The sequence below is a fragment of the Geotrypetes seraphini genome, chromosome 1 (genome assembly GCF_902459505.1).
Source record: "Geotrypetes seraphini chromosome 1, aGeoSer1.1, whole genome shotgun sequence".
NCBI lineage: Eukaryota > Metazoa > Chordata > Amphibia > Gymnophiona > Dermophiidae > Geotrypetes > Geotrypetes seraphini.
The window spans coordinates 447,486,452-447,511,107 of NC_047084.1; the positions used below are offsets into that span (position 1 = coordinate 447,486,452).

At 44.9% G+C, this 24,656-nt stretch overlaps 1 protein-coding gene across 4 annotated transcripts in view; it reads left to right on the forward strand.

Moving 5' to 3' along the window:
• ADAMTSL1 (ADAMTS like 1) overlaps positions 1-24,656 on the forward strand; it is a 1,156,072-nt gene that overhangs the window by 1,003,074 nt on the left and 128,342 nt on the right. For all 4 annotated transcript variants that reach the window (XM_033920627.1, XM_033920609.1, XM_033920600.1 and 1 more), the window contains 3 exons: positions 3,872-4,051; positions 13,019-13,172; positions 21,163-22,282. In XM_033920627.1, the coding sequence (XP_033776518.1) occupies positions 3,872-4,051; positions 13,019-13,172; positions 21,163-22,282 (1,454 nt within the window). The remainder of the gene's footprint in view (positions 1-3,871; positions 4,052-13,018; positions 13,173-21,162; positions 22,283-24,656) is intronic.

Here is a 24,656-nt window from a genome sequence, read left to right on the forward strand (position 1 = left end):
CCACCCTAGCCAACCACTTTAGGAAAAAAATCACCGACCTCAGAGCTTCAATACCCCCTCCTCCACCCAATCTTGAATTCAACCTCAAAACGCAGAGTAGTGAATCCAAAGGCGATATGAGCTGGAACCACTTCGAGCCCCCAGATTGGAATAACTTCCTTGCACTTTTCAACAAATACTCCAAATCAAATTGTCTACTAGATGAATGTCCATCTAAGATCATGCAAGATGCAATACCAGAATTTAAGAGGGACCTATTTAACTGGGCAACTTACTCTCTCAAAAATGGAACCTACCTGGAAAATATGGGACACATCCTAATCACACCCATACCCAAAGACCAGAAGATCTCGCTCACACTGGCGTCCAACTACAGACCCATAGCGAGCACCCCCTTTTTCACCAAAATGCTGGAAGGGCTGGTCAACTTGGAATTAGTAAATCACTTAGACAAGTACTCTCTCCTAAATGACCACCAATCTGGATTCAGAAAAGGATTCAGCACCGAGACAGTCCTAGGCTCTCTCCTTAACCACCTATACGACCTTTTCAATCAAGGTTCCAGCGCCTTGATCCTACAGTTAGACTTCAGCAGTGCCTTCGATCTCGTGGACCACGAAACTATGCTTAGGTGCCTCCACGAAATGGGAATATCAGGAAGAGTGTGGACCTGGTTCCAAGGTTTCCTAACCAAACGATCTTATCAAGTGGTCCATGAAGGAAATTACTCTGAACCCTGGAAAAGCCCCTCGGGAGTCCCACAAGGATCCCCCCTATCTCCCACCTTGTTCAATATATACATCTCTTCTCTAGGCCACCTTTTACAAAAGCTTAACCTAACTTATTATATATACGCAGACGACATCTCCATATTAATACCAATAACAAATGTGACCTCAACTAACTCAAAACATATCTCCTCCATCATGCTCGAAATAGAAAAATGGACTTTAAACTTCAAACTGAAATTAAACTCAGAAAAGACAAAGATTTTCCTTGCTAGCCCAAACGAGAAAATCTCCGCAACTACAATATATGTAAACGGCCATGATCACCCAATACTTAAAACCATAAAAATACTGGGAGTCACCCTGGATACCTACCTGTCCCTGACCGAGCACATAAACTCGGTGACTAAAAAATGCTTCTTCATCCTTTGGAAACTGAAAACCATAAAAAAATACTTCGACCCGCTATCCTTCAGAATATTGGTACAATCACTAATTTTATCCACCCTGGACTACTGTAACATTGTCTACTTGGGAATATCTAAAAAAAATGTGAGAAAACTGAGAATAGTTCAAAATACGGCCATCCGTCTAATATTCGGACTAAAGAAGAGCGATCATGTTAGTCCATTCTACAAACTCCTTCATTGGTTACCAATTGAAGCACGAATTCTATTCAAATTCTCCTGCCTCTGCTATAAACTAATCTGGGGACTGGCCCCCAGCTACCTACTACCTCACTTCGAATTCCACTCCTCTATTAGGCCTACCAGAAACCATAACCTCTTTACCTACCCAAATATCATAGGCTGTAGATATCGCACCTTCTTTGATAGAACATTCAAATTCCAAGCAGGTAGACTGCAAACTTGGACAGGCTACTTCACTTATGCTGCCAGAGAATCATATAGTATCTTTAGGAAAGAACTAAAAACCACATTGTTTAAGAAATTTATAACCTAACCAGACTTCTCCCCTAAAATCGGAGCCTCCTCCCATCCCAAGGAGTCCGTCTACCCTCTTCTGCCAAAATTTCTATCTTTAATTGTTACCAGTTTTTCCCACTGGTGCCCGTCCTTCGTTCAAATGTACCAAGTTAACAACTTACTTCTCATCAACATCTTATGTTATCTTTTTCACCTTCGCAGCCTTGCACCTTTGTAACTCAAAGCGCAATCTCCTTTCTCTTCTCCTATTTATGCTCTGAATATCGTCGACTGTATAATGCTACTCATTGTGAAACCATGTAATACACAGCCCTGTAACTCTCCTGTTACTATCACTTGATGTTCAATGCTATACTCTGTAATTCGCTGTCTGTACAGTTTCTCTTCATTGTAAACCGCCTAGAAGTCGCAAGATTGTTGGCGGTATATAAGAATAAAGTTATTATTATTATTATTATTATTATTATAAATATCTGACCTTATTCTGAATAATGATATCTTCTCACCCATCCCAATTATGAATATTCAAAAATCAATTTATGACATAAAGAATTCCCCTCCCACCCTGCCCTGGATATGTACCAAAGTAAAGAACAAACTGACTCACAGTCAACAAACAATTACAATGAGGCAACATAGGATGCCAATGGGCCCCATATTAATTTAAATATAGTACCATGTCCTAAATTTTCAGCATTTATTCTTTCAAATCTATAACTAGAGCAAAGAGTTGCCCAGCAGAATGAAAAATTTAAACAATCACAGTTCTTCCAATTTCGAGTGATCCCTGACATTATAAGGAAAAGGCGACCTTTATATTGATCTATAAGGGGCTTAACATGTAAAATTGTACCCCAAATGACTGCCTAACCACTGTGCCACACTCTCAGACATACTATAACAAAAAAAAAATAAAACCTGATAAAAACATAATATGACAAAACATGTTATGGGGGACATGATATGGCGAGCATAGTTTGGTAAAACAGCACGGTAAACATAGTATTTCAAAGCATGGCTAACATAGTATGGCACGACTTGGCATAAATGGTAAGCAAGCGTGCATGATAAAGCAAAGCATGGAACACATAGAATTGCCTCTTTTACAAACCCCCTCTTTTACAAAAGCCGACAGCATGGGCCGTTGCAGTAAATGCTCCGATGCCCATAGGAATTGAATGGGCGTCAGAGCATTTGCGCTTGGCACTCGGCTGCATGGCTTTGTGAAAAGAGGGGCCTTAATTTGGTGAAGTAATATTATCATTACAGTATCAAGCATTACTGAATTCATCTTCACAGTCCCGCTATAAACCAATACTATCAAGCTTATGCAGTCAAGTTAAGGACTGCTTTTCAGTTGCCCCCTGATTAGCATTAGCCTTTGGTCTCCTTGGAAAAGGCCACAAAATTTGTCACTTCTCAAAGAACTAGCCTTGGGCCATGGAATCACCACAGGAGAGCGAGGGCTGGTTTGGCTCAGGATGGTGGATACAGCACTATTGCATGTCCATAATGCTCTGCCACCTGCCTACCATGCTGATTCTGGTTGGCCGGAGAGCAGTGATGATAGCATGTCAAATACAGCCACCCACTCCATTGCTTGAAAAGGAGTGATTTATCACACTCATATTTCTAGGCTCCCCTAAGATCCCAGAACTGCTATCTCCCATTTCTGGATCATCCTCCCAAAGGTCCTAGAGTTTCTTCCTTCAAAATCTCCAGATCCCCGTCCAGAAGATCTCAGAGTCTCCCTTTCTCTCCAAGATCCCAGAAACCTCCCACCTTCCTCTTCCTTTATATCCCCCTTCTTAATCATTCCTTCTTCCTTTCATTTCATCCTCTGCCCTCCCTCTCTTCTTGCCTCCCTGTCCCCAACCCTTTCTTATTTTTTCTTTCTCTACCCATCCCTGATCCTCCTTCCTTTTCTCACATCTCTGAGATTTCTATTTCCTCTTCTACACTAGAATGCCTCAAAATTATTCAGACACAAAGGAGAACTGGAAAACTATTTTATCATAAACAGTAAGTCAATATTATGTAATATGCAAAGTAATTCAATTTATGCAAATGTGCCAATATAATAGCTAGCTACTGAATTTTCTAATTCTACAAAATCTACCCCGGGAAACTGTGGTTTGTGGTCATATATTTAGCCCATTTATATGTTTATAATAATCTTTCTCTCCCCCCCCCAAGTGCTCAAAGACATGTGGTGGTGGTACCCAGAAGCGTTATGTGCTCTGTAAAAAGCGTCTGGCAGATGGAAGTATCTTGGATCTACCAGAGACCTTTTGCTCTTCTTCAATGCCCATTTCCCAGCAGGAATGTAGGACAGGAGACTGTCCAGCAGAATGGCATCTTTCCGACTGGACGCAGGTAACTCAGAACTGTCATCTCATTGGGACCTACTATCTCATTTCATACCAATATAGTGATTTTTGGATGTAAGTTACTGTATATGCATTACAAAACATCAATTTATCCTTTGAAGTTGAGAGAGATTGCTACAATTTGGGTTTTTGCCAGGTACTAGTGACCTGGATTGGCCACCATGAGGACAGGCTGCTTGGCTAGATGGACCATTAGTCTGACCCAGTAAGTGTGTAATAATGGAGGCAGAACCTCACTATGCCTAGCCTGATCCTGGCCACCGATCCCTGGCCAGGACCAAAATTGTCCTTTGCTTACTGAGTAATCAGTGGCATAGTAAGGAGAGGAGCAGAGCTGTTCTCCCTAGGCGTCCATCCTCCTCTCTGCCCCCTCCTTCCCTGTTCCCCCACTACTGCGTGCACGCACTGCTTCCCTTCCCCATACCTTTTTAACATTTGCGGCACGAGCTGCAACCCCAACCTGTTTGTGCCAGCATCAGCTTTTCTTCTGACGTCACATCCTAGACCCGCATCTAGGACGTGACGTCAGAGGAATAATAATTATTATTATTATTTAATTTTTTATATACCGCCAAAGCCAAAGTAGTTCGAGGCGGTTTACGACAAGAAGAGCTGGACAGTCAGCGAAGAAATAACAATGAAGTTTTAGAACAACAATGGTGTCTTTGAATACATGAGTATTTGTAGGGAGGAAGAGAGAGAGTGAGAATCACATTGTAGTGACATCAAGTTCAAGTAAGTAGAGTACAGGGGGGAGGCTTTAAGAGTTTTTGGTTACAAATCGGTTAAACAGGTTGGTTTTAACTAGTTTTCTGAAGTTAAGGTAGGATGAGGTGTGCTTGATGAGGTTGCCTAGCCAGCTGTTCTGTTGACTTGCTTGGAAAGCAAGAGTTCTGTCAAGGAATTTTTTGTATCGACAGTTTTTTATTATTGGATAGCTAAATATATGTATTCTGCGTGTGGGCCTGGTGGGACAGTCCAATTTAAAATTGGTGACCAGGTATAGGGGGGCCAAACCAAGAATGGATTTGAAACAAAGGCAGGCAAATTTGAATAGCACTCTGGCTTCTAGGGGCAGCCAATGGAGTTTTTGATAGTAGGGGGTTATGTGGTCCCATTTTTTTATACTGAAGATCAGTCGCACTGCTGAATTTTGTATTATTCGAAGTCTTTGAATGGTTTTCTTGAGAGAGCTCAGATAGATGATGTTGCAGTAGTCGAGCAGGTTTAAAATTGAGGATGCTGCGTCAAAGAACTTTCTAATGGTTCTTAATTTCCATAGTGTTGAGAAGCCTGTTTTGATCAGTAGCTCTGTGTGAGTATCTAGAGCAGTGGTTCCCAACCCTGTCCTGGAGGAACACCAGGCCAATTGGGTTTTCAGGCTAGCCCTAATGAATATGCATGAAGCAAATTTGCATGCCTATCACTTCCATCATATGCAAATCTCTCTCATGCATATTCATTAGGGCTAGCCTGAAAACCTGATTGGCCTGGTGTTCCTCCAGGACAGGGTTGGGAATCACTGATCTAGAGTGAAGTGACGGTCCAGTGTCACTCCCAGGATTTTTATGGTGTCGACAAAAGGGAAGTTCTGTCCGTTCAGGGAAATTGAGGTGTCTTTGATTTTGTCGTTCGGGCTTGCCAGGAAGAATTTGGTTTTTTCGGCGTTGAGTTTCAGTTTGAACTCAGTCATCCATGATTCGATTTGCTTTAAAGTTAATGCTAGATGATTCCTCGTCTCAGGAGTCAGGCTAGTTAGAGGAAGGATTATGGTGATGTCATCAGCGTAGATGTAAATTTGATTTTTAATTTTTGCAGTAGATTCGCCAATGGGGAAAGGTAAATATGTATCCTATCCTTAAAAACTGGAGAGATCCCGGAGGATTGGAAAATTGCGAATGTCACACCCATCTTCAAGAAGGGTTCAAGGGGGGACCCGGGGAACTACAGGCCGGTGAGCTTGACCTCGGTCCCGGGAAAAATGATGGAAGCACTGATTAAGGACAGTATCTGTGAACACATAGAAAACAATGGACAGCTAAAGTCGAGCCAGCACGGCTTCTGCAAGGGTAGGTCATGCCTCACAAACTTATTGTACTTCTTTGAGGGGGTAAACAGACAGGTGGATAAAGGGGTATCCATTGACATCATTTACCTTGACTTTCAAAAAGCCTTTGACAAGGTACCGCACGAAAGACTGCTTAAAAAGCTGTGGAGACACGGGGTGCAAGGGGAAGTCCACCGATGGATCAAAAACTGGCTGGCGGACAGGAAACAGAGGGTTGGAGTGAAGGGCCATTACTCGGACTGGCATGGGGTCACGAGTGGAGTTCCGCAGGGGTCGGTGCTGGGACCGCTCCTGTTCAATATATTTATTAATGACCTGGAGGCAGGAACAAATTGCGAAGTTATTAAATTTGCGGATGACACCAAACTCTACCGCAGGGTTGATACCATGGAAGACTGCGAAGATCTGCAAAGGGACCTAATGACGCTAGAAGAATGGGCCAAAAAAATGGCAAATGAACTTTAATGTAGGGAAATGCAAGGTCATGCATGTAGGGAAAAAGAACCCGATGTTCAGCTACAAAATGGGAGGATCATTGCTAGGGGTAAGTAACCTTGAAAGAGACCTGGGAGTGATGGTGGACACGTCTTTGAAGGCGTCGGCACAGTGCGCCACAGCCTCAAGAAAAGCAAACAAAATGTTGGGTATCATTAAGAAGGGTATCACGACCAGGACAAAGGAGGTCATCCTGCCACTGTATCGTGCAATGGTGCGACCGCATCTGGAGTACTGTGTCCAATATTGGTCGCCGTACCTCAAAAAGGACATGGCGGTACTTGAGAGAGTCCAGAGAAGAGCAACTAAACTGATAAGAGGTATGGAAAACCTCTCATATACTGACAGACTGAAAAAGCTGGGGCTGTTCTCCCTGGAGAAGCGGAGACTTAGAGGAGACATGATAGAAACCTTCAAGATCCTGAAGGGTATAGAAAAAGTAGACAGGGACAGATTTTTCAGATTACGGGGAACCACAAGTACAAGGGGGCACTCGGAAAAACTAAAAGGAGACAGGTTTTAAACAAATGCCAGAAAGTTCTTTTTCACCCAGAGGGTGGTGGACACATGGAACGCGCTTCCGGAGGCTGTGATAGGCCGGAGCACGTTACAAGGCTTCAAAGAAGGTTTGGATAGGTTCCTAGAGGATAAAGGAATTGAGGGGTACAGATAAGAGTAGCGGTAGGTTATAGGGATAGTCTGGGACCATTGCTTAGGCAATGGGCCTGATGGGCCGCCGCGGGAGCGGACCGCTGGGCGAGATGGACCTCTGGTCTGCCTCAGCGGAGGCAACTTCTTATGTTCTTATGTTCTTATGTAAATGTTGAATAGAGTGGGAGATGGGGAACCCTGTGGGACTCCGTATGGGTTTATCCAGCTGGAGGATTGATTATTGTCGCTATAGACTCGGTACGATCATTCGGTCACGAATCCTTGGAACCAATTTAATACATTACCAGAGAGACCAATTGTTTCCAAGCAGTCAATTAGGATGGCATGATCAACCAAATCGAAAGCACTACTCAAGTCCAGCTGAAGGATTAATGCACTAGAGCCTTGGCTGAATAGAGTCAGGAGGGAATCCAGCAATGAAGCAATAACTTTTTCTGTGCTGAACCCAGAGCGAAAACCTGATTGGTTGTCAAGAAGTATGCTGAATTTATCCAGGTACGTTACCAAAACCTAGTTTACCAAGCCTTCCATCAGCTTTACAAAAAAAGGGAATGTTTGCAATGGGTCTATAATTCGATGTCAACTTGATAGATTCCTTGGGGTTTTTTAGAATCGGAGTGATTAGTATCTGACCTAGCTCCTTGGGAAATGTACCAGACAGTAGTAGAGAGGAGAGCCAATCATGTAACTTAGCTTTGAAGGTGACTGGAGCGGCTTTCATGACATTTGGTGGGCAACTGTCCAATCTGCAGTATGAATCAGCGTATTTCGAGTAGAGTTTGCAGAATAGATTCCAGGTGGGGATAGAAAAATTATTCCAGTACAAGTCTACCCTGGGTTCGTCAATGTGTTGGGTGACTGGATAGTTGAAATAGTTGGTTGTGGAGATCGATAGGTTGGATCTTAGGTTGTTGATTTTGTTGTTAAAAAATTCAGCCAGCGCATCGGCTGATGGTGGGGGGGTCTGTAATGAGTCAGCCATGTTTCAGAGCCGATGCTGGTGCGAGCAGCAGGCTGGGGTTGCACTCTTTTTGTGAAGTTCACAGCAGTGCCCTGTAAGGTACCCCATTATTTAGGTGGCATGTCTGGGTGTGCAGTCCATCACTTTGCAGAACCCTCCCACATCCAACAGGGCTTGTTCTAGGCGTTTTGGACTTGGACGGAAAGTTGGATGGAAATGTGGTATAAAAATGGACGATTTAGCGGCTTGGACGATCAGATCGGCAGGACGTATAATTAGACGATTTTCGAAAGTAAAAAAAAGTTGGACGTATCTTTCAAAAATGTGTCTTGGGCTCTTTTTAACTTTGGACGACTTGTGAGATGAACGTAAACGGTCTTAGACGTCCCTTTCGATTATGCCCCTCTAAAGTTATAGAATGAGGGGACCGAGCTCACGGTAACGGGAAGGGGACTGAGCTCATGGGGACGGGACGGGGACCAAGCTCGCGGGGATGGGACAGGGATAAGCTCACAAGGACTGGGCGGAGACGGGGACAAACATATTCCCTGTATCATTCTCTAATGTACAGTCAATGCCAGGGTGGTCTGCAGGCATATTCCGTGGCACTATCCGGCAAGTGCTACAAAATATCTGAGCATGATCTGGTCAGCAGTATTTATCCAAGTAGGGCCCCTTTCTACCCAGATAAGTACCACTGAATATCAGACCCTGGGGGTGGGGGGGGGGGTGAGTAGGAGTTACTAAGGGTACTCAGGACAGACACCTTTTCCATTGCCTGCTGAAAATGACCCACAGTCCCAAATATTAATTGACCCATGCCCATAATGCACACATTTTTCTGGTGTTATATTACAGTCCCAAGTCCATCATCTTGGTGTTTCCAGTTCAGTTTTTGTCTGAGCATTTCTCTTTTTAATCTGTAGTCGCTTGCAGTGGCATACCAAGGGGGGGGCGGGAGGGGCGATCCGCCCCGGGTGCCAGCCCTGAAGGGGTGCTCCCGGCCTTGCCGTTCAGTCCCCCGCACCCCCGAAGGACCGCTTGCCCCCCTGACCTCCCCGCACCACCTATGAAGCAGCCGCAGCAGGATCACGATGTCAGCGATCCCTGAGCTGCTTGGGCACTACATCCTGCGCCGCGGTTCCGCCCCTCCTCTGACGTCAGAGGAGGGGCGGGACCGCGGCGCAGGAAGCAGCGCCTAAGCAGCGCAGGGATCGCTGACGTCGCGATCCTGCTGCGGCTGCTTCATAAGTGGTGCGGGGAGGCCAGGGGGGTGGGTCGGGGCATCAGGCCTTCAGGGTGGGGCGGGCGGGCAGGCAGGCTTTTAAGGGGGAGGGGGGTGACAGGCAGGCAGACAGGCCTTCAAGTGGGGGACAGGCAGACCTTCAAGGGGGGAGGCAGGCCTTCAAGGGGGGGAACAGGCCTTTGGGATGTGTGCAGACCTTCAAGGGGTGCAGGCTTTCAAGGGGGAGGGATAGGCCTTTAAGGGGGGGGCAGGCAAGCCTTCAAGGGGGGACAGGCCTACAAGGGGGTGGGACAGGCCTACAAGGAGGTGGGACAGGCCTTCAGGGGGGACAGGCCTTCGGGGGGGTGCAGGCCTTCGGGGGGGTGCAGGCCTTCGGGGGGTGCAGACCTTCAAGGGTGTGCAGGCCTTCAAGGGGAGGGGACAGGCCCTCAAGGGGGGGATAGGCAGGCAGGCCTTCAAGGGGGGGACAGGCCTTCAAGGAGGGGACAGGCCTTCAGGGGGGTTGCAGACCTTCAAGGGGGTGTAGGCCTTCAAGGGGGGGGACAGGCCTTCCAGGGGGGGACAGGCCTACAAGGGGGGGACAGGCCTTCAAAGGGGGGACAGGCCTACAAGGGGGTGGGACAGGCCTTCAAGGGGGGACAGGCAGACCTTTAAGGGGGGACAGGCCTTTGGGGGGGACCCTGGTTTAGAAGTACACGGAGGGAAGGGGGTGTTCAAAGAGACGTGCATATGCCAAACTTTGGGGGGGAAGAAATAATGGGTCTGAAAATAGAAGAGAGGGAGAGAGATGATGGACCATGGGATTTAGGGAGGGAAGGAACAGAAAGGGAGAGAAATTGGACACAAGGGATGGTGTGGAGGAGGGATAGAGATACTGGATAGGAGGGTATTTGGGAAAAGAAAGGGAGAGATGGTGGACCCTAGGGTGGTGGGGAAGGAGGGAGAGATGCCGGATGAAAGGGTAGTTAAGAAAATGTGGATCTGTGGAGGGAGATGAAAAAAAGGAAAGATACCAGACTTCCTGGGGAGGGAAGGGAAATGGAAAGGGAGGGCAGAGTTGGCAGATGGATGGTTAGCATGCAGAAAGAAGAAAGAAGGAGACCCTGGCAAGCAAGTTATCAGAAGAAAACCAGAGCCTTGGACCAACAAGATTTGAAATATAACAAGACAACAAAAGGTAGAAAAATTAATTTTATTTTCTGTTTTGTGATTACAATATGTCAGATTTGAAATGTGTATCTTGCCAGAGCTGGTGTTGGACTGCAAACGTGAGCTAGGATTTAACATAGAGAGGAAAAGTCCTTTTTGTTTCTTTATTTTATTTACACCACAGCGCCAATGTGATTAGGAGAAGCCAAAGGGGGTGGAAAAGCTATAAAACCCATCAGGAGTTTTGAAAAAAATCACCCAACTGGGCAGGAAAATCAAATTGAAAAACCAATTCAATAGGCTGAATCGAATCAAAATTTTTTTTCCTAAATCTGGCAGCATTAGTTTGCGCTACTGTCTTAGACTTTAGGACCTGGGATTGGGGAGAGATGGCATCCTCAGTACTTTATAATGCAAGTGAAACGAGGATTTGGTCAGACTTTTGAAGGGTCTGCAGAAAAAAAATATTGTATAGGCCGGGGACATGAGACAGCAGGAAATGGGAACTTTTCTTCCTTCTATTATTGTGAATGGAAAGGCTGAGGATGTCAGAGAGTTCAGTTAAAATATGTGCTTTATAAGAAAATATAATAATGTGTTTTATAAAGTTTATAGCATAGCAGGCCTACCCAGTGAGGTGTTCCTAGTGGTGGTGGTGGCAGAATGTCAATGTGTTGAGAGGAAGAGGTGGTCTGGGAAATTCTGCTGAGCAAACTCTGGGCCCATTTCCACCCCCCAGTTAGTCCACTCTACTCAACTGGTTCACACACTGAGTGGGTCTTTGGGTGTTGTTTTGGAATCTCTTCCAGTGGTTTATCAGTATCTCCTTCTGGTCCAAGGAAGGAAACTTTGTTATCCTTAGCATTGACCTACAGAATATGTTTGTAACAGCGCTGCTTGTGTGGCATTAGGCTATGTAGTGATCGAAAGAAAAAACAGACCTTTGCACATTTTTGCACTATATGGTGGGTGTATGAGGAGATTCACATTTCCTGCACAGCTAAGTCCATGTGAAGTTACCTTGTGCTGTATTTGACATCTAGCAAGGTCTCTGTTTGAAAGGAAAGATCTAAACTTAAAAATGAAATGGCCAGAAGTTATGGTAAAAGCAGATAGTGTAGCTGGTTTTAAGAAAGATTTGGACAAATTCCTGGAGGAAAAGTCCATAATCTGTTATTAAGACATGGGGGAAGTATCTGCTTGCCCTGGATCGGTAGCATGGAATGTTGCTACTCTTTGGGTTTTGACCAGGTATTAGTGTCCTGGATTGGCTACCATGAGAATGGGCTACTGGGCATGATGGGCCATTGGTCTGACCCAGTTAGGCTATTCTTATGTTATGTTCTCATCTGTAGGGGCCTTTATTTTCACTTCTTTTTTAATGTATTTTTTTTCTGGGAACTTATCAGTGTTTTTTATAATGGGAACAAAAATGGAAGAGAATTAATGTGTGTGGGATGAGGGGGTAACTAATTTCTTCAGCTAAATAATTCAATCCACCTCAAACAGACATAGGAGAACTCACGCACCATTCACACACCCTCCAACCAAAAACGTCAAAAGAAAAAAACTGTTCGACAACCTCCTAGCCATTCGAGCTGCAACACTCGACCCCCAACTCTACAACCAATTGACATCGACCACAGACTGCAAAACCTTCAAAAAGAAATAAAAACCCTTCTATTCAAAAAACACATAAAACCGAACTAACACAATCAGAACTGTCCCAAGCATCACCTGCAACTACTCCATATGTACTTCTGATGTCATGACAATTCAGACATAATTTATGTTATGTTATGTTTGGAATATAAGAAAATTTTCACTGCCTGTTTCTATTCTGACCATTTATTCCGTTTCATGGTCATTACAAAAAATATTTTTTTACATGGGGGGGTGTCAAAAAATGATGGGCCCCGGGTGCCACATACCCTAGGTACGCCACTGGTCGCTTGTACTTAATTCATTGAGGCTTGATCCATATTTTGCTTGTATGAACAAGACGAAGTATTTTGGGATCAAGTCATTTCTGTGTAGAGATTTCTAGCCATCTGAATTGTTATATTTTCCCAATGAGCAATATTTTCAAAGGCCTCCCATACTATTTGCAATGCTGGCTTTTCATAGATTCTGTCTGGTTGAAGGAAGTGTGGCTGTTGTAGGGGACGGATCCCTCAGTGGTCACTCAATCCCTTAAGGATTGTATCAGCACCCTTTTTGCTAGAAATAAAACACTGGATAGCAACATAGGCTGCTCAAATTTGCATCTCTTAAATCTAAATGTGTTGGTTACATATTTTCGTTTGCAAATTCATCAAAATATGCTGCACTCAAGAAATTATGTTATTATTTATCTTTGTAGTGCTCAGTGAGCTGCGGTGAAGGAACCCAGTCTCAAAATGTCATATGCAGAAAGATGCTGAAAACTGGAGAGTATGCTATAATCAGTTCCGTGATGTGCATGGCTTCACCCCTGCCTCTCTCTATCAGGCCCTGTACACTAGCTCCTTGTGCAAGTAAGTATGTTGAATTACATTGTTCATTATTTTATGGTATGATGACGGGGATTTAACACAAAAAAATCTAACCAATTCAATTTTATGACAGACTCCCCCCCAAAAAAAAGTTACCTTCTTTGTAGGATAAGTAAATAATATAGATTTGTCTTGACTTACATAGTCACAGAAATTCAAAAATGTTTAACTAGGCAGTTAATACCCTGAAACTACACATAGACTGCACTGGAGTAAAGACCACATCATCTATCCTAGATATTAGGCAACAGCGAAGCAGATCAGCTCTCTTAACCCTCAGCAAAATTCTATTGTACTAAGTGTTAATTAAAATCTTTTAAGCCCTCCTGGCCCGGCTAAACTCCCCTCCCCCCGCCGATTCTGATGGGGCCAGGATGGAGCCCAAGCCCTCCTGGCCTGGTGACACCCCCCTACCCCCAACCCCCACTAAAATACGACACCCCCCCCCCCGCCAACCCCCCTATCTTTAAATCGTTGGTCGGACTGACAGGTGCCAAGCCCGTCCGTCCAACAGGCCAGCCATCCGTTGAATGGCTAGCCCTAGGGCCTGATTGGCCCAGGCGGCTCAAATCCCGCCCACAGGTGGGGCCTGAGACGCCTGGGCCAACCGGAATAGGCCCAGTAGGCCCAACCCAGCCCATATGCCTAAGGCCCCGCCCACAGGAGGGGCCTAAGCCTACTGGGCCTATTCCGGTTGGCCCAGGCGTCTCAGGCCCCACCTGTGGGCGGGATTTGAGCCGCCTGGGCCAATTATAGCCTAAGGCCAGCCATTCAACAGATGGCTGGCCTGTCGAATGGACAGGCTTGGCACCCATCTGTCCGACCAACGATTTAAAGGTAGTGGGGGTTATGGGGTCATGGGGTTGGCAGGGAGTTCGTATTGTAGTGGGGGTGAGGGGTAGGGGGTGCCGCAGGGCTTGTGCTCCCTCCTGCCCAGATCGTTGTAGGGGGGGGGAATTCTGTAACCGGTGTTGTTTTTGACAGACACCGGTAACAGAATCCAGCTTTTAGGTGAAGGACTGGCTCCTCTTTCACCTAAAAGCTCTTGTTTTGGGCATTTAGGAGTTAGGCTTTTTTTAGGTTGATTATATGGTGTTAGTGTAGACGTAGTGGTGGTCTAGGCGTTTACACAGCTGAACGTAGAGGCAGGCCGTTATCAAAAAAAACCTCCTTTTGGACATTTTTTTTGATAATGGACATTTTCCCTGCTTCTACTTTAAACGTTTAAGGCCTTAGGCCAAAAGGGGACTTCGACGTTTTTTTTTATTATGCCCCTCCACGTGTCCAAATGATAATATTCTATAAGTTTCATGCATTGCTTTGTGGCATGCCGTAGCCTGTCTGCACCCCCCCCCCCCATGGGTATGCATGAGCTCTTACATTCTAAAATAGCACCTAGCAATGACACGCATACCTGGCAATTATTGAAGCTTCTGATTTAAGTGCTATTATTCTAAAACATAGGTATGCACTTGCCCCCAAATTCTATAATGTCCGCGTAAAATTATCGGCGCACCTAGTCAATCTAGGTGCCTAATTTAATTGAGTAATAAGCGCCAATAATCAGCACTCAATCCTTCTTAATTGGCACATGAATTTCTGAATGTAAACCACTTAGACTATAAGTGGTGTATAAAATACTAAATACAGTTGACTCCACTTAAGTGCACGTCAGTTAAGCGCACGCTTTAGTTACCTGCAGCCTACCATCACGGTCCCTTTTTTTTTTTTTTTTACATTAAAGTCAATGGACGTAAGCTTTGGATATTTGCAATTCGGATAAGCACACAATCTGCTTATGTGCCCTGATGTCATAAATCCAACCTGTATTCTTTCACATTACGTTCACTCTGGTTAAATGCAATCACATTCTTACTGGGAATGGCTAGGCTTCACACAGCAGCTTAAGCGCTGGGTCAGCTGGGAAAGTGAGTGCTCCGCTTCCACTCAAGCTGTAGGGCATAGCTTTCCTGTACTTTAGGCTCCAGCAGCCCATGCGCCATATTTAAACTGAGCCGGCTTAACTACAGTCTCCCCCTCCCCTCTCCCCCCTACTCCTATTAAGCACACTCCATTTAAGCGCACGTGGAGACCTGGTCCAAAGGGCGTGCACTTAAACAGAGTCGACTGTAAAGAAAATGAATGAATTAATTGATTAATTGAAAGTTAGGTGTTTAGCTTGGTAGATATGATTCTACAACAGTTAGGCACAGAGGTGTAGCGAGGGTGAGAGGCGTCTAGGGCAGTGGCACCTCTACCTGCTCTCTTCTCCACCCTCCACCTCCTGCTGCACGTGTGTGCCCCTTCCTTTCTCCTGTACCTCTTTAACAATCCCGGCGCGAGCAGCAACCCCCAACCTGTTGCTCATGCCAGCGTCGCCTCTTCCTCTGAGGTCACTTCCTAGGCGCAGGGTCCAGGAAGTGAAGTCAGAGGGAGAGCTGACGATGGCACGAGTAGCAGCAGGTTAGGGTAGCTGCTCGTGCCAAGAACATTAGAGGTACAGAGGAAGCGAAGGGGGCGCATGCATGCGGTAGTGGGAGCGGTGGGGAAGGAGGGGAGGAAAGGTACCAGCGCCCCACCAAGTCGGCACCCGGGGCGGACCACCCCCATCCCCTCCTCCTTACTAGGCAACTGATTAGGCACCTAGTGCAATGCGCATAGTTAAAAGTGGACATGGCTAGGGGGATGATCATGGGTGTGTTTTTGAGTTAGGAGCCATTGGGTGCCTAACTTAGGCGCAGGCATTTGGGCCAAGAAAACCCTGGCATAAATAGGATTCGCATAAATGTTAGAATGCTTAGCGCTGCCTAAGCATGCTTAGGTAACACTAAATGTGATTCTATAATGGGTGCCTAACTTTAATAGAATTGCGCTTTGCACCACGCTAGTCTAAGCAGATTTTTTAAAGTGACATATATAGAAATGGACTCTTAGCACCCAACATTAGGTGCCAAATTAAAGAATGAGGGAGTTAATGTGATAAGACTATTGCATAAGGTGGTTCCTGTCATACCTGTAGTAAATATCCAACTATATTAGCAAGTCCTTATTGGACTAGAGCAAGTGCCTCTATAATATTGATGAAATCTTAAACAGCGTGGCACCAATAAGAAAAGGACTCGTTTTCTACGACACCTAAATACTCAGCAAAAAAAGAAAAAAAATGATGTGTTCTTTAAGTTGGAAGATACAATTACATCCCTTCTCCACATTTAATTTATCCGTTGGACAAGGCGATGAGGTCACTGTTATCACTTGGAAAAACAATGTACTGCTTCAGACAGAAGAGATTAGAACTCGTTACATCTTGGAAAATAGTGAAGACACGTAATCCGACTCTTAGTTTGGCATACGTTTAAGTTTACTAATATAGGCTCTATTATTTAGTTTCATCTGCGTTAAAACATATTATTCAGCAATCTATTGCATGCATGCACTGGCACTCATTTCGAACGCAACTGTTCTGCTCAAAGCCAAATACCCAGAAGAATGTTAATGGTGGCCAATAGGAACAATTTAAAGTGAATTAGGCTATTCAAGCCTTTTAAATTATTACTCATCTCTATAAAATATGTGCAAACCCATAGAATAATATGGTTAATTGACTGCACATATAGTAATAACAGTTTTTTTTTTATAACAAAACATGCTCTAAAAAAAGAGTGGCATTACTCAAGGTGTTTTACATATAAATAGTAGAACTTACACATGTAAGCAGTGGCACTGGCTACCTGCACATGTATGTGAAAGATTTTTAAATCATGAATATACAAGAAATGTTACTTAAGAAGCCATCATCTAAAACTCTAATGTTATAAAATCACACGAGCATCAGCCACTATGTGAAATAGTAAAAGTTTTGTGAAAAAAGTGCTAATGTTTACATGGCAAATGTGTGCACAAATGACCAGAATACTAGCATATGAACATAAGAACATAAGAACATAAGCAGTGCCTCTGCCGGGTCAGACCACAGGTCCATCCCGCCCAGCAGTCCGCTCCCGCGGCGGCCCAAACAGGTCACGACCTGTCTGTATCACCAGAGGGGGCTCCCTTGCCACCTTGGTTTCTCATTTAAGTCCTGTCTTCCTATCGAAGTCCTAATCCTCCGGTCTTGCACATGCATATGTGTGCTAGATGTGCAGTTCAGTTCTTGCCAGTCCTTTGTGCCATGAACAGTGACCCCCTCCTGATGAAGAGTGCAAAACTCGAGTCGGGGGGCCCTTTCACTTCAAGGCTTTCATTTTATTAACACCAGCACTTTTGAGCACGAGTTTCACTCTGTAGTTGCCTAAGGAGCTTTTTAACATCCGACTGGAGAATGACACGGTGGCAGTTACCCGCAGCTAGCCAGGTAGCCACGAGTAACCCGCCGAAACGGTGGGGGGGGAAAAAGTGCTCACTGCGGGTACGGAGACAAGGCCCCGTGGAGCGGTGAATGGCCTTGTCCCCGCAGTTAAGGGAGGGAAGGCGCGTAGTCACCGCCCTCCCTCCCTCCCTACCTACGGCCAAATCTTTTTTTCATTTATATTTCTTTATTCGTTTTATAATTTTGACAATCAAAATCGAAATAGAAGAAAAAATATCGTGAAATTAAAAATGACCATTAATTCCAAAAAGTTCAAGGAAAATTCTTGAATACACAATATAATTAGTCCACAATCAATGGAGACGGTGCTGAATTTGCTGAAATTAAGCAAACATATTATATAACCAGGTAAATCAAAAGGAGACTCAAGTGCTCTAGAACATTCCCTTATCAAAACGGACTGAGAATCAGAATTAATTATTACTTACTATCCTGAGAAGCAATAAATTTAGATAACTGCTGCGGGTCAAAAAAAAACATATCTGTTCTCTTTATAAATCATTACACATTTACAGGGGTACCTCAGAACAAAGGTTGCCCCCAACTGAACCACCTTAGGTCTCAGTATGTGGAATTGTTTCCTTCTCCTCTGTGTCGGACAAGAAACAGCAGGGTATATTCTTATAGTATTTGACAAAAAGGGAACATCTTTATATTTGAAGAATATTTTTAACAGCCATTCCCTATCTGAATCAATAGCAAACTGTACTAATAATGTTGCTGGAACCTGAGTCTCAGTTTCTGACCTCTCTAAGAAATCAGTTAAATCCAAATTATCTGCAGAAAAATTCTGTTGATTAGAACTTTGAGACCTAGGTCTTCACAGGTAGATAATATATTTTAGAGAGAGGTGGATGTGAGGAATCAGGTACTTTCAAAACTTCACTTAGGTAACGCTTAAACATATCTTTTGCCGGTATGGAAAATAATTTTGGAAAGTTAATAATCCGCAAGTTACTTCTCCTAATGGAGTTTTCCACCATTTCTTGTTTGAAATGCAAACTTGCACTATCGTTAACCCAAGTTAGTGCTTGCGCTTCCACCGTTTTTACTCTGGTGTCACAAGCATTTAATTTATTTTCCAAAACCGAAACTCTATTCTTCAAATCCAAGTTTTCTGAGAGTATCGCAGTACAATTTTGAGAAAGTTGCTGAAATCTGGTTTCCCAAAACCAAATGGAGGTTGGAAATGGCCTCCCAAATTGTTTCCATATTAAAGACTTTAGGTTTAGGTAAGGGCAAAAGCTCAGTTCTGACTGCCCCTGTTAAAGCCAAAGTACTTGCGCTTGCTGCAGATAGTCCTGAAACAATTTTCATCCGGTCCTCTTCTCCTCGTGGCTGCTTAGATGGAATTGCACTCTCCCCCTGCTTCCACATGGCTCCAGGAACTTTGCCCTGCCGGGCAAGCAGGAGGTCGTCCTGAATACGGCTTGGCGTCGGCTTCACCTCTCCCACTACTCCAGCTTCCGCTTTTGCTGCATTAGGTTGAACCGGAGGTCTCCGTTCCTCCGGAGAGAGACTGACACTCTCAAAGGAAGGGAGAGACGCCTTAGCCAGCGCTTTCCCTCCAGCCAAGGTATTACTCTCCGGATGCTGCTGCGTCCCAAGGCTATGCTGCACGTATTCGTCCATCGGGCCGAGTACAGGTGTTCGCTCTCCCGGTAATCCCGGGCGCTTAGACTTTCTTTTCACCATTTCTGGTTAGAAAAAAAGACACTCATTCGGCTACGATGTCGGCGTGCTGCTTCGAGCCACCATCTTGTCAAGCTCCGCTCTACAGCCAAATCTATCTCCCTCCCTCCCTCCCTCCCCCTTACCTTCACGGCGCTTTAGTAAAGAAACTTACTGAAGCTGGCGAAGCCTGCCTGCAGTCGCGTGTGTGTGGGCGGAAGCTTCTCCTCTGACGCAACTTCCAGTTGTCTCAGAGGAGAAGCTTCTGCCCACACACACGCAACTGCAGGCAGGCTTCGCCAGCTTCAGTAAGTTTCTTTACTAACACGCTGTGAAAGTAAGGAGGAGGGAGGGAGATTCTCGGGCCGCTGAAGGGTGGTGAGGTGGCAAGAGGGAAGGGTGGATGCTACGGGGACGGGGACAGAGCGGTGAAGGGGACGGGGACGGGGTGGTGAAAGGGACAGCGGGTACGGGACAGTGAAGGGGATGGTGGTCCGGTGATGGGGCAGTGACGGGGACAGATTTTTTTCCCCGTGTCATTCTCTACATCCATCTGCCTTGGATTCAAAAAATAAGTTCCATTTGATTCAATAATAACATATAGAATGTTACAGTTTTCATCATAGGCGGTGTGGGACAGTAAAGGCAGTGATGGTCCCAGTGGCAACTGTAGTTTAGTAATTTCACTGAACAGTTTGGTGTGTACATATTGTAAACATGTAAATATGTAAAATTCTCACATATATTTGATATCACATATTCTATAAGTGGGATCTCACCTAGGTGGTGTCTGGGAGGAATATGGGCAGGATTCACATATATATAGCAGTAGTCTTCGCTAATTTTTTAAGTGAGGATCCAAAAGGGCTGATGAACAGCCAACAAATATCTTCCTACTTGGGGTCATGATGCCTATAGTTATTCTTGACATTCATTCCTACCAGAACACTTGGCCTTGGTCACACAATGCAGAACACAGATCAAATATGTGACCACAAACGAAAAGTCCTAATATATACAGCTGAAACCCATGATGCCAGCAGAGAAATAGAGAGAAGTGCATTTCTTCCTGAGCAGTGCAAAATATAGACAGCAGATGTAAATTCTCAAAACTGACATATTTCAATCACTGAATTGAAAATAACATAATTTTTCCTACCTTTGTTGTCTGGTAATTTTCATTTTTCTAATCATCTTTTCTCAGGCTCTGGCAGAGCTCCTTTCTGTCAGTGTTCTTAACTGTTTCCAGGACCTTCTTATCCATATGCTGTTTTTCTCCTTTACTTTATGCCTTACATCCATCTTTGGCATTCACTTTTAATATTTAACTTTCTGCTGTTTTTCTGCTTCCTTCTCAATCTATCTACTTTTCCATGTCTTTCCCTCCTCTCCATCCATGTGCATCATCTCCTCCCTCTCTCTGCCCTTTCCCTTTCCTCCCCATCTTTCTTCTCACAGAGTTCTGGCATTTTCTTCCCCTTTCCCTCCCCCTCCCCCCCCCCCCCCCCTGTCGAGATCCGGCACTTTTTGTTTCCAGTGCTGCAGTTCTGCACTCTTTGGGCCGTGAGCAGCCTGAGTGAAGTAAACAAGCTGCTTTCAGCGACTCAATTTAACTGGCTTTCTTATGTGGTCAGGTGTTGAATACTAGCACCTAACTGCATAAGTCTCCCAAATTAGCTGGTTTCATGGAGGGAACTAACCATAAAAGAGAAAACCGGTTAAGTCCTATTGAATATTTGTGGTTAGCCATAAATAAGCAATTTAGCTGGTCTATAGCCATTTGTGGCTCGTTAAATAACTTTGAGCATCTGATACTCTTATTTGATCTCAAGGTACAAATAAAATGCTGCAAAAGGTATCATGTCACTCATCAACAGCTTGTAATTCATTTTTTAAATATAATTCTAATAACTATTATTAATTACATTTTAGGACATGGCAGACCTGGTGAGAAGCAAAGCCCTCATATTTTGGCCTTGAGAAAAATCTACATTCAGACCAGAAAACAGAAGAAACTGCAGTTCACTGTGGGTGGCTATGCCTACCTGCTACCTAAGACTTCTGTTGTCCTGAGATGCCCTGTCAGAAGGTTCCATAAGCCTCTTATCTCCTGGGAAAAGGACGGCAGACGTCTTGTCAGCACAGCCCATGTTACTGTGACACTACATGGCTACATCAAAATCCACCGCTTGAAGTCTTCAGACACTGGAGTGTACACCTGCATTGCAGGGACAGCCCAAGAGCATTTCGTTATCAAGCTGATTGATGGAAACAATAAAATCATCACCCGTTCATTTGGTATCAGGGAGGAGGAAGCCGCAAGGAAAGCCAGGCTAAATGAGGCCTTTCGTCCCCAGGAGAAGCTATACAATGGGATTCTCTTCAACGGTAGTAAGACTGAAAAACGAGGACTTCTGACCGATCCTAGCAGTCGATACGATGATGTTGTCTCAAGACTTCTGGAACTCAAAGTATGGCATGGGGAACACTCGGAACCACTGGACCTACAGGATTCCAGAGAACGAAATGCTTCATCAGAAGAAGACCAGAATCAGGAATATGCTCTTCCATTTACTTTTGACACTGAACAGAAACGTCTAGATGAAATCATGGGGACCTTATACCAGCAGCCAGAGGAACTCCAGGATGTTTATAGCAGGCAGCTCCTTTTACAGCTGGCACACGATATGCTAAAGAGTCACCCAGAACACCACAAGCCAGGTGTTGAGTCCCTAGAGAAAAGACCCGACTTGAGTTTTATGGATACCCCATTTTACAAAACTGATTCTGGCTTTTTGAGCTCCTGGAGGGCATCATCTACCGAAGCAGAGTCCCTGAGCAGCGTAGAAAAGCCTTACAGAAAGCCAGTGATACTGAGGAAGATCTCTGCTGCTCAGCAGCTCTCGGCGTCTGAAGTTATCACCCATCTGGGCCAGACTGTGGCTCTGGCGAGTGGAACGCTGAGTGTGCTGCTTCACTGTGAAGCTGGGGGAAACCCAAAGCCATCCATCAACTGGGCCAAGAACGGAGAGGAAGTGAAATACAGTGACAGGTACCAAACAGTATTTTTATTTTATTTTAAGTGGAATAAAAAGTGTTCAGTACTTAAATTCTCATACTAACTAACCAGCTCCCCAAGTGGAGATTCTAAGGAATATTTGGTTTGCAGTTTGCCTTTCAGGGTTGAACAAATGAAAAGATAGTCTACCAGTTATTGAAGGCATGTTTTGTATCCTTTGTTGATACCTGCCTGCAAACTTTCTGAAAATTTGCTTTGTATATGGTATGTTCCCCTGACAAGAATCACTATATATAATAAATACATGGCACTAGTATTTTCTTGCTTATGTCAACAGCTGATGCAAATCAATTACCCTAATTAGGTTAACACCTGTATCCATCCTTCCACTTCATCACCGAAGCACTTCATCACCTGACATTCAGGTGAAGTGTCTCTAATAAAGTGTCTCAGTGATACAGTGTCGGATGATAAGTTGTCTCAGGTGACGTTCTGCGGCACTTATCCGGACAGTGTCTCTCAACATCACCATAGACCATCCCAGCACAAACTCTGGTGAGTGTCTGCTGTACCTGAATATAACGCGCCTTAAATTACAACTGTAAGAAGGCATGATCTAAATCTATGTATTCAATTTTCTATACCGTTCTCCCAGAAGAGCTCAGAAAGGTTTACTTGAATTTATTCAGGTACTCAAGCATTTTTCCCAATCTATCTAATGTACCTGGAGCAATGGGGGGATTAAGTGACTTGCCCAGGGTCACAAGGAACAGCGTGGGCTTCTTGTGACCTGTAACTTTAACCACTGCGCCACACTTTCCGTTCTTCTAATCACATCCCTGCAAGTGTAATAATCTGGTACACAGATGTTTCAATGACATTTATACTCATAAGTGTTTCTTTCATTCAATATCTATGTCGAAATGTTATTAGCTTATAAGTTCACCTAGACTTCAGCAGGGGTCTCAAAGTCCCTCCTTGAGGGCCGCAATCCAGTCGGGTTTTCAGGATTTCCCCAATGAATATGCATGAGATCTATGTGCATGCACTGCTTTCAGTGCATATTCATGGGGGAAATCCTGAAAACCCGACTGGATTGCGGCCCTCAAGGAGGGACTTTGAGATCCCTAACCTAGAGCCATATGTACTAATGGGATTTTACCATTATGAGGACAATTTTCACAGTGTCTACACAGCTGCAAAGTCTGTGGGTACCTTTTAACTGTGGTCTGTGACAATTGCCTAAGGAAAAGTATGCGAAGAGATTCGCACCTGCTGTTTCCTGCAGACAGTATTTCTGAATTGAACAGTGTACTTGAAGAGCAATTATATAACAGCATTTATGTACTATTTAAACAGGTAAATGTACAGAATATACTGGTAATTTTGCAGGTGAGTGTACACAGCTGTGCAGCAAAGTAACTCGGCTCTGTTCTATAAGTGTGTGTAAGTGGCAGAGAAAGTAAATCTAAAGTGGGCATTCACATGGGCATGGCATGGGAAGGGCTGCTACTTACATGTACAATTTACAAAATACTGTAAGTTATGTGAACCCTTGCTGTACTAGGCACCTGCACTTACTGTATATCAGTTCCATGGCTGACGAATCTACAGGTATATAACTATAAGGCATGCCAACGCCAGGTTATGCAAGCATTCTCTAATGAAACCTGGGTGCCTACATGCCATTATAGAATAGTACACTTTAGAGAATGACATGGTGGCTGTTATCTGTGGCTTGCTGCGAGTAACCCGCCGAAATGGGGGAGAGAAAAGGATTGGTCGCCGCGGGTACGGGGAGAAGGCCATTCACCGCCCCGTTGAGCGGTGAATGGCCTTGTCTCCACAGTGAAGAGCGGGAACGCACACAGTCACTGATCGCGCTCCCTCCCTCCATACTGATAGCCGCCGCCACCCAATCGTCACCGCCGCCCAAGTATCTCTCTCCCTCCATCCCTCCTGATCGCCGCTGCCTGAGACCGATCGCTGCCGTCTGAGCCTGATCACCGCCGCCTGAGCCTGATTGCCACTTGAGCATCTCCCTTCCTGCTCCTTACCTTCGCAGCAGGCAATTTCTCTAAAAGTGCTTCCTACCAGCAGCCAGAGCGTTGAAATCGCGTGTGGCTGCCGTAGAGGTCATCTCTGATGCAACTTCCGGTTGCATCAGACACAACTTTTCCTGAAGCCACATGCGATTTCAACGGTCTGGCTGCTGGTAGGAAGCACTTTTCGAGAAATTGCCTGCTGTGAAGTTAAGGAGCAGGGAGGGAGAAAGGGAGGAAAGGTGGGGTAGAAAGAATAGATGCTGAAGGGACCTGGGGAAGGTGGGCTAGAGAGGAACAGACGCTGAAGGGACCTGGGAAAGGTGGGCTAGAGAGGAACATACTGAAGGGAACTGGGGAGGGTG